The following is a 13,554-nucleotide window of genomic DNA, read 5'->3' as shown; positions in this document are numbered from 1 at the left end:
GATCTAGCAGTCCATGAATTCTAGTCGTCCATGAACTCGAGCCCTGTGTTGGGCTCTGTGCTGACAGCTCAGAGCCTGGAGCCTGCTTCAAATTCTGTGTCTCCCTCTCTCTGCCCCTCGCCAACTCACGCCTCTGTCTCTCTTTCTCTCAAAAGTAAATAAACATTAAAAAATTAAAAAAAAAAAAAAAAAGGAAGGAATTCTGATAATACTTAAGATGATTGTGAGAAGTAAATGTATGTTAAATCATTGGCAAAGGGCCTACTTTAATAAAATGTTAGCTGGTATTGTCATTATCCTCATTTAATATTTTATATATATATATATTTATATATATATATAGTTTATATATATATTATATGTATATATATATTATATATATATATAGTTTATTTATTTTGAGAGCAAGTGGGGGAGGGGTAGAGAGGGAGAGAGAGAGCAAGAATCCCAAGCAGGCTCTGCTCTGTTCAGCACAATGCCTGATGCGGGGCTCAAACTCACAAGCCATGAGATCATGACTCGAACCAAAGTTGGACGCTCAACCAACTGAGCCACCCAGGTGCTCCTCATTTAATATAGTTTTTTTTTTTTTTTCATTTAATATAGTTTTAATTGCAACCTTATGAAGTAAATATCTTTATCCCCATTTAACAGTCAAGGAAGCTCAGAATTGTATAGTAACTTGCCCAAGATTACCAAGTTAGCAAGTGGAGCTGGCATTCAATCTAAGACTCTCTGATTTCAAAGGCTGTGTCCTGTGAAAACATCTTTTCTTTTTTTTAATTTAATTTTTTATTTTTTAAAATTTACATCCAAATTAGCATATAGTGCAACAATGATTTCAGGAGTAGATTCCTTGTGTCCCTTATCCATTTAGCCCATCCCCCCTCCCACAACCCCTACAATAACCCTCAGTTTGTTCTCCATATTTATGAGTCTCTTCTGTTTTGTCCCCCTCCCTGTTTTTATATTATTTTTGTTTCCCTTCCCTTATGTTCATCTGTTTTTTCTCTTAAAGTCCTCATATGAGTGAAGTCATACGATTTTTGTCTTTCTCTGACTGACTAATTTCACTCACCATAATACCCTCCAGTTCCATCCACGTAGTTGCAAATGGCAAGATTTCATTCTTTTTGATTGCCGAGTAATACTCCATTGTATGTATATACCATATCTTCTTTATCCATTCATCCATCTATGGGCATTTGGGCTCCTTCCATATTTTGGCTATTGTTGATAGTGCTGCTACAAACATGGGGGTGCATGTGTCCCTTCAAAACAGCACACCTGTATCCCTTGGATAAATGCCTAGTAGTGCAATTGCTGAGTCGTAGGGTAGTTCTATTTTTAGTTTTTTTGAGGCACCTCCATACTGTTTTCCAGAGTGGCTGCACCAGCTTGCATTCCCAAAAACATCTTTTCCTTACTGTTTATTTAAAGGTGTAAACAATGCAGAGTGTAAAAAGTGAAATTTACTTTTTATGTGTCCTCTCCTAAGCCTAGGAGATGCTGCTGCTTATAAGCACTTGTGTGCTTTTGTCATTCTGAACCTCTGTAAAAGTTAAAAATATTATTTTTATTAGACTCCTACATGTATGCAGTATTAAGGTCAAGTGGTAATAATACAAAATTTGAAGGGCAGTAGTAGTCCCTTGCCCCTGCCTACCCCTCGTTCCCATTCCCAGTAGGCAGTGTCTCTCTCTTCTTCATTATCTTTTTCTCTCCCACCAGCCCCCACCCCCCGCCCCCACAAAAGTGGCTCAACTTTTCTGGGGAAACGAACAGGGCGAGGAAGGCTCTCTGTAGGAACTCGCCTTGCTGGGCAGGACTGCCAGGCCCCAGGTCTGTCTAGAAGGCAGGAGAGGGATCAGCGTCATGCCCCCTTTGGTCCGTCCTGGGAGCAGGGATCCAGGCCCTTGCTACTTGGGGCCGAGGTGGGAAACAGCCTTGCCTGTTTTCCCAGGGTCTCCAGCGAGTGTCCATGCTGTGCTCAGAATTGATACCAACCTTCTTGTGGGGCAGGTCAATGTCGAGCTCAACTCTCCCCCAGCATGTTGAGCCCCAATTGACCTCACTAGAGCAGCCTTCACAGGTTGTCCATGGAGAACTTGTGCTTCGGCACAGCTGAGACTGTGGTGTGGCGGCAGCCACGTCTTAGTTCTCTTTTGCCATTTTTCTTCAGGTATCGGAATCACATCCTGATGGTTCTCTTCCTTGCTCCTTCTGTTTCTCAGCTGAGATTCTGTGAGAAAATTAAGTCCTAATGCCCTAGGGCATCCCTTGTGCTAATGAATTAGCTACACTCCTGTGCATCTAGAATGGAGACAACGGTCACTCAAATCACTTTCTGTGTTCTGTGGATTAAATGAGGAACCTGATTTTATTTTATTTTTGTAATTAAAAATTTTTTTTAAATCTTTATTTATTTTTTTTTTTTGACAGAGAGAGACAGAGACAGAGAGTGAGAGCAGGGGAGGAACAGAGAGAGAGGGAGACACAGAATCTGAAGCTCCAGGCTCTAAGCTGTCAGCACAGAGCCCGAAATGGGGCTTGAACCCATGAACAGTGAGTTCATGACGTGAGCTGAAGTCGGATGCTTAACTGACAGAGCCACCCAGGTGCCCCAAGGAACCAGATTTTAAAAACGCTGATACTAGCTGTTGGCTTTACAGTGAAAGATGACAAGGATAGCTCCTTAAATCACCATCCTTCCTTTCATCTTCCCAATATAATTCTGTCTCTGTGTTTGCTAAATTAACATTCATTATTTAAATCATCATGACTATATAAATACTGATCACAGCTTAGCCACAGAATATATTGATTACATTTACTTTCTTTTACAACTTTGTTTTTCTGGACTCAGTAAAACCCTAGTGGGATTTTGTTTTGTTTGCTTAGGCTTAGGTTAGTAGCAGGGCGGGGGCAGAGAGACGGAGAGAGAATCTTAAGCAGACTCCATGCTGACATGGGGCTCAGTCTCATGACCTTGAGATCAGGAGCTGAGCCAAAAGCAAGAGTTCTCTGGGGGCGGGGGGGGGGGGGGGGGAAGGTGTCACTGTTCCGGAGGATTGGACCTCACTGTCATAGGGTTTCTTGTGCTTTTGTCCCATCCTTCTGTTTTAGGCTCCCCCTTGCATGCACCTGTCTATAGATTGCTGGTTCCTTCAATTCCTGGGCTTCTCAGAGGTTCTGGCAACGTGCTGTGTTCATTCCTCCCTAAACCCCAGTGGCTTATCGGATTTTTCTGGTCTGTCAAATCCGTTTCTGTTACTGGCCTGTTATCTGTCTTAACAGAATTTTGTTCACATTTCGTCTGCTGCAATTTCTTTATCTATTTTCTATGTCCTATTGGGTGACAAATGACTATGTCTAGTCCACCAAGTTTAACTAGAAATCCTGTGCAGGATAATGTTAGTGCACACACAAACATTTCCCCATTTCCTTCCATATTCCTGCAATAAAGGGCTTATATATACACTGTTTTGTAACTTGCTTTAAAAAAACAAAAACAAAAAGCACCTCTATATAATGGGCTTCTTTAGTTTGTAAAGCTCTACTTTGATGTTTTTAACTATAAAGTTAAAAGTTTTTAACTTTTATGTATATCCATAACTTACCTCTGTCCTGTTAATGATCAGTTAGGTCATTTCAATTTTAGCTACTATAGGAATGCTACTCTGATCATCCTTTTACATTTGTAATTTCCTTCTTATGACAGGGTTTTTTTATGAATTTTTTTAGACATTGGCTTTTTGGGTCAGTGGGTATTTATATTATAAATTTTAATAGATTCTGTAATTTCCCTTAAAAGAAAAATAAAACAGCCATGCCAAGTTATACCCAGATAACATATAACACGGTAGTTAACATCATGCATTCTGAAACCTGACTGTCTAGGTTTGAATCCTGCCTCTTTCTCTCATTTGCTGGACAATCTTGGCAAGTTCCTAAATCTCTTTAGTTTCCTCTTCTATAAAATTGGGATGATAGCACCTCCTTTATAGAGTAGGTGCGAGGATTCAGTAAGGCATTCTTGGTAAGGCGCTTATACAGTGCCAGGTGCCACGCAGAACAGTGCTCTGTTGGCTGTCATTCTGTATTTTCATTCTGTATTTTCTTCCACAGTTCTTTTGTTTTTTTTTGTTATAAATGTTTATTTATTTATTTTGAGAGAGAGAGAATGCTGTTGTGGGGGGGGGGGGGCGTGGGGGGGCGTACAGAGGGAGAGGGAGAATCCCAGGCAGACTCCATGCTATCAGCACAGAGCCCAGCGTGGGGCTTGATCCCACAACTGTGAGATCCCGAGCTGAAATTAAAGTCAGATGTTCAACCGACTGAGCCACCCAGGCACCCCTCTTCAGTCATTGTATCTGTGAAATTTGATGAGAATTGCTTAGGAAACCTTTCAGAAATCTTTTGAAATTATGTTTTGTATTAAATATAAATTTAATAGGCAATTACTTGCCTATTGTATTCATTTTACACTGTTGACAACGTCTTTGTAACATTTGTTGATTTGTTTGTGTTGTTTTTGTTGCATAGCACTCCCACCAAAGGCATAGAGAACAAAGCTTTTGATCGCAATACAGAATCCCTCTTTGAAGAACTGTCTTCAGCTGGCTCAGGCTTAATTGGAGATGTGGATGAAGGAGCGGATTTACTAGGTATGATAGCTTATCTGAAGAAGTATCATACTGTTTTAAAAATAGATTTTAAATGATTTAATTGAACATTACTTTAAAATGTCCTCAACAGTTCAGTAGCACACAGTGATTGCACTTTCAGGTAATTAATAGGAAAGTATTCTTTGAGATTATGAAAATTTTAAATGAAAGCATCTTTGCATGTGGATATCTCTCAAATTGAATTGCATTTAAATTTGTATTTTGAAATTCACATAGCACATTTTATTGAGTCTGTGCTATATTCCAAGAACAATATTACACATAAGGAGCACAGTGGGGTGTGTGTGTGTGTGTGTATGTGTATGTGTATGTGTATAGACTGATAGATAGTTCCTGGCTTAAGTACATTTCTTTTCTTTTTTCTTTCTTTTTTTTTTTTTTTTAATATTTACTGATTTTGGGGAGAGTGCAGGTGGGGGAGGGGCAGTGAGAGGGGGCCAGAGGATCCAAATCAGGCTCTGTGCTGACAGCAGCAAGCCTGATGTGGTGCTCGAACTCACAAACCGCGAGATCATGACCTGAGCTGAAGTCAGGTGCTCAACTGACAGCCACTCAGGTGCCCCTTAAGTAGATTTCTTTAAATTCTGTTGACTTTAATTAAGTAAGAGTATATAATACTTGTTTTTTTTCTGAGATTTCACAGAGTATTCTGTTTTAGCTTTATGGGATGTAATCAGTTTTGAGTTTGTGTTGTTGAAGAACACCTGGTTTGAAAAGAATACTGCATTTAGCTCTTCCAGTACTTGTCTGGTGACCTTTGCCAAATGGCTTATCCTCTCCCAATCTTAGTTTCTTAACTATGAAATGAAGGAACTGGATTCTTGTTCAAAGATTGAGCCAGCTGTGGCTCACTGACCCAAATCCAGCTCCTCTCCTGTGTGTATGAATCAAACTTTATTAGAACACAGCCACTATCATTTGTTTACTTATTATGTGTAGTTGCTTTGGACCCAACAGCAGTTCAGTAGTCGGTAACAGAGATCATATGGCTTACAAAGACAAAAGAGTCACCATCTGACCCTTTACATAAAGAATGTGTAGACTCCTGCTCTAGGTGATCCATAAAGTTTCTTTTAATGATAATTATGAGATTCTGACTTAATGTCAGTTAGCTTTGATGTACCCTTCTTATAATTTAAAACCTTACAGAAATTGAAAATCTTACAGTATTAAAAACCTATGCCTTTGGAATAGATACTGGTCTCTAAAAAAAGTTTTTGTATCTATTAGTGTAATTATAATAAAGACTATATAGTGTTCTCAAAAGGTGCTCTTTGTTAGTTCTTGTGAATATAGAATGGGATTGCTTGCGTTAATTTGTGTTAAATTTATTGATTACCATTATGTCCTCAAAAGTTTGAAGTATTTTTTGAAGGAAATGTAAGTTGTGTCTAAATGGAGCTCACAGTCTATTTCACAAGGGAGATTGAAAGTTTATCATAAATAAAACTATTCTCAGTTAGTCATAGACTTCCACTGTTAAAGTCTAAGTAAAAGATTGGAAGCAGTTGAATGAGTTTGCATTTCTCAAGGAGGGCTAAAGATTAATTCTTAAGGAACACTCCATTTTTTAACATTTAAATTTACACTGTAACTTTAGTTAACATTTAATTATGCATAAAAAGTTCTGTTTAGGAAACTGAGTCCCTGGCAAAATTGAAGGGTATATGCAAAAAATGTTAGAAAGAAGAATTTTTAAGTGTTTATTATATACAGTAAGATTCACTCTTTATGGTGAATTTTTTGAGTTTTGACAAATGGGCACAATTTATAATCACCAGCAGAATCAATATACCCCCCAAAATTCTTTCATGCTGCTCTTTGTATTTAACCAGAGTGAAGCACTTTTTTTTTTTTTTAAAGTTTATTCATTTATTTTGAGAGAGAGAGAAAGAGAGAAAATGAGGAAGCAGAGGAAGGGCAGAGAGAGAGGGAGAGAGGAACCCAAGCAGGCTCCATGCAGGCAGCGCAGAGCCTGATGCAGGGCTCCAACTCACTAACAGTGAGATCATGACTTGAGGTGAAATCAAGAGTCAGATGCTTGAGTCAGACTGAGCCACCCAGGTACCCCATGAATGAAGTGCTTTTTTAATGTATACTCTTTATTACTTCATAATCCAATATTGAATAATATAATTTTTGAGGTTGGTGGTTCCAAACTTAACTTTTTGTAAAGAGTTAAGAAGCCACATAGTATTTAGAGATAATTGTGGTCTTTTAAATCAGATGAAAGCTTCCACTCTTTAAGTCAGAAAATTAAGCATAATGAATAGGTTAACAGCAAAATCCTGATAACTCTGGTTTCCTTTCTACTTCGAAAATAAGAAATAGACTGTAAACTAGTGTCTTTTCCCTTTTTCAGATACCGATATATTTTTCTCTAGAATGTTCCAGATTAGAAGATTTTACTCTATTACCTTAAGTGTAGTGACTCATGCTTACATGAATACCTTGTGGTCAAAGATGGTAAATGAAATTTCCAAGTCATACATGTGTTCCCTGGCTTCTCTTCTGTACAGTTCTGTGATAGCAATTGAAGTGTAATACTAAATGGAAGATAGTGAAACTAACAAAATTGTTTCCCAAAGTTCTTTAATTGACTTGGGTTGATAAATAAGTACATAGTCCATTTCTGTGATTCATTATTCATTTTCTTAATTACTATATTATTGTAGAACTCTTTTCTTGTTCAAGGATATAAATTTTCGCAATCATTATGCCTATACTCAGCATTTAGAGTATTTTTTTCTGATTTTAATTTAAAAGAGGCACCTCCCCCCACCCCCATTTGTCCTTATCCTTTGACTTTATTTTCATCAGTTCTTTTTCTATTCACTTTAGTCATGTATTCTCTATGGCCACTTTCTAGAACTTGGAAATCATACATCCTACTCTTGGGATTTTCTTTCTCTTGTTATCTTCTATATTTTTAACTTTTCTGTCTTTACTTCTTCTATTCTCATTTAAGCATGTTCAGATCTTTTCCATTTAAAAATCAAAGTACTGCCCTCTTCTGACCCTATACCTTCAGCACCTTTCCACCCAGTCGCTCACTTTCTTTGCATTTCTGCTTTATGCAGCAGTATCAGTGAGGTATCTCCCAGATGCTTGTGATACATCAGTGAACAAAGCGGACTTTTTGAATGTGTAGGTACTTTAAATTGGCAGGATCTCCCTTTTCCCACTCGCACCTCTTCTCCTGCAGTCTGTGTGGACATTCTTCCCTGCACTCTCCTTGCCTGAAACAGCCTTCTTGTTTGCTATATCCAGCGGTTCCTTCTGGTTCCATCTACATTCTTTCATATGACTTCTCAGGTAGCATTTGTCTTTAACACCATCTTTGCTGAATTTCTGTGATAACAGACTTTCCTGCATTCTTTCCTGCCTCTTTTCTTTTCCAGTCTTCTTTACAGGATCCTCTTCTCTCCCCACCTTTCAGATATCAGTGCCCCAGGCATGCTTCTTTGCGAAATCTTATTTGCTCTTGTTTCTTGGCTTTCATAGAAAAGTGCTCCACAGTTTTTATCTCCTTCTAAGATCTTTTTCTAGAGCCCCAGACTACTACTTCCAGGCAGGCCACAAGACACCTCTAAGATGATTTATAGGGCTTTACACTTGATGTGCCTAAAGCTCAGTTCATCATTCGTTGTCCTGTTCCTCAAGGCTATTCCTACCCCAGCGTGTACTGTCTCAGTGAATGAATGAGCTCAGTGTCCACTCAGTTCTCCATTCAGGAACTCTCCTGCTTCCTTGAGAACCAATCACCAAAGCTTGTTTACTCCCTTTCTTTAAAAAAAAAAAAAAAAAAAAATCTATGTATCTATGTCTTTCTATATCCCCTTGCATATCCTCTTGTTGGAATTCTGCTTTGATCCCCTAGTTAAAGCTCCATTGTCCATGAAATGTATTCTCATGGACCTCACTTTCTTCGATGTGCCACACTTTGTTCTTTACTATAATTGTATACATACTCCTTTCCCTGGGGCTCTAAGCTCTGTGTGGCCAAGACAACTCTGTCCTTTGCTCACTAGTGAATCTTTAGCACACAACACAGCAGTTTAGTGAATGGATTGCTACGTAGTTCTATTAGTTTTATTTCACCTCTAAATCTGTGATTCTTTCACCTTTTAGAATTAAAACTCCTTTATGGGAGAATTTGTAAGAAAGCAGTGTACTTTTGGGAAAATGCATGTATAGGTAGACAAAATTGTGCATACTTTCTCAAGGGATTAACAGATCATTTGGAGGCCCAGCTATGGACGTAGCTTGAGGATTGGTACTAACATCCAAGGGAGACTTCTATGATTTACAAAACTGCCAGGCAGTTTGCTTGTTTTTTAATAGGTAAAGTTGGCAAATATGTTAGATCTACGTTTATGTTTGGTTGAAGCCTTGAATAGAAGTGGGGCCACTTCAAGTTATGTTTTTCTTATAGTTAGGAGTTAGTTTTTATCAGTACATTTCAAAGTGAAAATTTTGCACAATCCTATTGACCACATATTAAATTTATACACTCGATTTTGAGAGAACTCTTCCTGAGAATGTGTAAACTTTAGAAACTACATTATCAGATATGATTCCCATATGGTACATATTTCAAGATTTTTTCTTATTTATAATATTTACATTGTGTTCAGCTAATGGTTGGTTTCTCTACATCTTTTAAATTTTATTGTCTCCTTTCTCTCATTTTGAAACAAATGAGCATAGATCTTGCTTTCTGAAAACAATCTAATTGTGATTCTCATTCATTTTTCTCTTGGGCTGCTTACCCAGGGGAATATTCTGGTGTGTATGCTTTTAAATACTTTAATATTACTGCTTTTTAAGCTAGGTGTTCTTGGCTGCTATCCTCATGTAATGCTTTCTCATCATTTTTTTCTGCTCAACTATTTTTTTTTTTTTTGCCTTCCATATATTTTCAGCTTTTATGCTTATCTCCCTACATGCTTGAGAGTTTATAGCAAACGCAGTCATTACATAAGCTTTTTTCAACCAATCTAAACCCTATTTCTTCTGACTGTAAAGCTTTATTGGAAGTTAACATTAGTGTTTAAAGCACATATTTCAGCAGTATCTTGCCAAAATTCATTTTGGAATTGGAATCTGGAAACTTTTTTAGTTTGTCTTTATTTTCACTTTTTGAAGAATATATAGATGATTAAATAAGCTACTGTTTCTGACATTTAATTCTTCATGGTAGAAGTACCCTGATCTTTGAGAGTATTTGAGATAATTATAATAGACAAAATATGAGTTCCGTATATGTAAGCATTGAATTTTTAGCATTCCTAAGTTGGTTTTGTTTTAAATAATCTTTAAATCATTAGAAATACTACCTTTAAAAAAAATATTTAAAGAAAAAACAATTCCTTTTCCTTATGTAGTTTTCTTTAGAAATATTTCTTTAGGATATTTCCCTTCTGTTTTGCTGGGTTGTGTGAATATTACTTCTTCCGCTGAATGTGTATTTTCCAGCATTAGCTGGGTTAAGTGAGTGATGGGTCTTTTGTTTTGCTTTATTTTGCTTTTTTGATTTGGTAACTTTTTGAGGTACATTCCCTAGTGTGTTGTTTTATTTCTTCAGTTTCTTATAATTAGCAAATTAAATAACTTTCTTCTCCCTAAAGATCATTGCATTGGATCTTGCATTGAATGCTCTGCCGACCTTACAGTCCTCGTTAAATTATTAAACAGGATTCTGTAAAGTAATAACTGAACATTATCATTTCAGAGGTGGCACTTTGAGGGAAACTTTATATTATTGATGTGGGGTTTTCATTCTAATCCGTTTTCATTGTGTAAAAGAATTGGTAAAACATATCAAAGAGCATCCTTATAAATGAAGGAAATCATCTTAATTTCTGTCTTTTGCACATCATTATGCATTAAATCATAACACTGTGATTCCAGATGTATTTCATATCATGCATAAAACTTTACAGATTAATAATCTTTTTTCATGCTGTTTCTTACATAAAACATTTCTTGTTCTTTGTTTTTGCTTTACATGGAATGCATGGGCTTTAAGACCATAATTTCTTTGGTAAGGTTTCATCTGCATTGGGGTTCCGTCTTTCTTTGGCCTTGTTTCTGCCAGTTCTCTCTTAGTAAGACCTAATTTTTAGGCAAAAGCCTACAATATCAGCAGTGATTTGGAAATGATTTTTGATCTGTATTAATGCTTACTCTTTTTTTTTTTCTCTAAGTACTGCTACTTTTTAGAATATTTGGCAGAAAAGTCTTAATCATTTTGAAATACTATCTATGAGAAACAAAATATAGACTAACAGTTATAAAGAATTGGCTAACAAAATCTTTAGCTTTGTTTTGTGATTGATAATTATAATTTTATAACCTACACAAGTAGATATATCAAATGAAATTATAGACAAAATAAGGTTACTAAAGGACAGGTAAAATTTATAAATTAAAATTTGAGCCTATAGTTTACTATAATACAAGTTTATGTAATTATTGATAATGTGTCTTGAGAGTTCTTATTTTATTGTTTTGGTAGGAATGGGTCGTGAAGTTGAGAATCTTATATTAGAAAATACACAACTGTTGGAAACCAAGTAAGTATATATCCAAAATTTTAACAAGAAGCACAAGATACTGAATTTTCTCATCTGAGTCAGTGACCCTTGTTCAAATGAACACAGCATGCAACTGCAGGCTCGCTACCCTATCTCGTTCCCCTTCTGAAATGGGTGATGGGACTTACTTTCACTGATGGATATGTTTTGTTTGCTCTGGTTTTTGCAGAAATATTTTTCATCTCCTTTCCATTCTACAAGTGTGCATGCCTTTCTCTTAACCTTCTGCATATGTCCTATGCTTTTTTTGCTCCTTCCCCTGGAATGCCTGTTTTCTTACCTTTTTCCTCTGGGGTGTCTTTATTTCTGCATACATGTTTCGATGTATACCCAGGCCACCTTTTCAGAGCTCTCCTCCGTAATTGGAGGTTTTCAGGTATAATTTTGGGGGTCTTAGGCCCTCAGACATATTGGGCTCAGGCAGGTTCTGAGTCATGTGGCGAAGCAGACTGTGGCCCTTTGTTAACTTGCTGTGTCAGAGCATCTTTGGAACACCCAGGTATATCCAAAATAGAATGCAGTTAGAGGCACTATACCTACCTGTACCCAAAAGATCTATATGTTAGATTTTTTCCAGTTTTTTTTTCTTTAGACTTTTTTTCCTCATCAATTATTAAAGGTAAATTCAAGGATAAACCTTACTTTATTGATTAGGTAATATTTTTTTTCAGAACTTAACAACAGTACACGTATGGATGATGCCATTTTATAAAAATTTAATCTTAGCTAATTCTGTCATTTTCATTAGTTGGTGATCTGCCTTGCTTTATCCGTGTATTCTTCGATAAGTGACAAGAGTAAAAACTTAGATGGTTGCTCTTTTTTTTTTTAATCTTTATTTACAAATGGCACCACATGGAATATCTCTAAAGTATTCAATTATTCAGCTTTGGTTGTATAATTACTTGAGTCTGTAAGAGAATAAGCTGAAAGACAGAAAGAGTATTTATTTGTAATGATACGCTGGAAATATGTGTTTCTTAGAAATGCTCTGAATGTAGTGAAGAATGATTTGATAGCAAAGGTGGATGAGCTGACCTGTGAGAAAGATGTGCTACAAGGGGAGCTGGAGGCTGTGAAACAGGCCAAACTGAAGCTGGAGGAAAAGAACAAGGAGCTGGAGGAAGAGCTTAGGAAGTAAGTTTTCTCTGGAATCTTCTGACCCCACCTGTCTTTGCCGGTGTACCACAGAGGGGCCCAGGCATCACCCCGAGACGGGTACCAGCTGCCTAGGAAAAGGCAGCTGTGCCGTGAGCCTGCCCCTCCTCTCACCCCGTGGTACCACGATCACATTCTGGGTCTGTCATGATGTGAAGAAAGTTAGTAGAACCATTCTAAAATTTGCTAGTAAGGAAATTAGCAATAGTCATTATTTTCCTTCACCCCGCTTTCTTCGACACCGGTTTTTTCCCTGAGAACAGTGCTACATCAGTGTTGCCCTAAGTGAAAGCAGCTAAATACTCCGGAAAGAGACAGATAATCACTTAGTGTTGATTAACATTTGTGACCTACTCTTTTAGTCCTTGAAAAGATGAATGCAACTCAAATAACATGTTCCGTTTTTCCCCTAGAGCTCGCGCAGAAGCTGAAGATGCACGACAAAAAGCAAAAGACGATGATGATGTAGGTTTACAATCTTGGACTGTTTTTCTTCCCACATTTTGGTATTTCAAGAAAATCTTGTTAATCTTTAGATATAGCATTATAAAAAGAAAGTCGGGGGGCATCTGGGTGGCTCAGTTGGTTAAGCGCCCGACTAGTTCAGCTCAGGTCATAATCTCACGGTTTGTCGGATCGAGCCCCCCATCTGGCTTAGCGCTGACAGCATGGAGCCTGCTTGGGATCTTCCCTCTCCCTCTCTCTCTGCCCCTCCCCTGCTGGCTTGTACCTGCGTGTGCATGCTCTCTCTCAAAATAAATAAAAGTAAACTTAAAAAGAAAAGAAAAGAGATGGTCTGTTTGTGGTCTTGAATAGGATAGCTCGTGTTCCCACATGGTATCCAGGTGCTGAGCTTTCTGGCGACCTGTGGCGTGCTTATTTTTTCCTGTGGCTCTGTGCCTTGACCTGCATTTGCATGTTCAAGCTCAAGGACCAGTCGAAACATTTTGGGATTTATTATTGTTTGTTTTGTCTCAGATTTTGAATTTGAAATATGAAAGCTTAATAATAAAAGTTGTTTAATAGTATTAAACAAAAAGATGAGCTCTAGAACTTTAATAGGAGTCAATCAGCTTATATTGTTTTCAACATATGCAAATTCAAAAGAC

The 13,554-nt window shown here is 37.4% G+C and overlaps 1 protein-coding gene across 6 annotated transcripts in view; it reads left to right on the top strand.

The window, feature by feature from the left end:
• The window catches only part of SPAG9 (sperm associated antigen 9), a 131,693-nt gene that overhangs the window by 85,279 nt on the left and 32,860 nt on the right, over positions 1-13,554 (top strand). For all 6 annotated transcript variants that reach the window (XM_053893178.1, XM_053893179.1, XM_053893180.1 and 3 more), the window contains 4 exons: positions 4,546-4,667; positions 11,209-11,266; positions 12,272-12,424; positions 12,859-12,910. In XM_053893178.1, coding sequence (XP_053749153.1) covers positions 4,546-4,667; positions 11,209-11,266; positions 12,272-12,424; positions 12,859-12,910 — 385 coding nt within the window. The remainder of the gene's footprint in view (positions 1-4,545; positions 4,668-11,208; positions 11,267-12,271; positions 12,425-12,858; positions 12,911-13,554) is intronic.

The sequence above is a fragment of the Panthera pardus genome, unplaced genomic scaffold (assembly GCF_024362965.1).
Source record: "Panthera pardus isolate Hobbes unplaced genomic scaffold, ASM2436296v1 HiC_scaffold_3, whole genome shotgun sequence".
Classification (NCBI taxonomy): Eukaryota; Metazoa; Chordata; class Mammalia; order Carnivora; family Felidae; genus Panthera; species Panthera pardus.
Note: the sequence above shows the minus strand (reverse complement) of the source record. Positions and strands in the feature narration are given on the sequence as shown.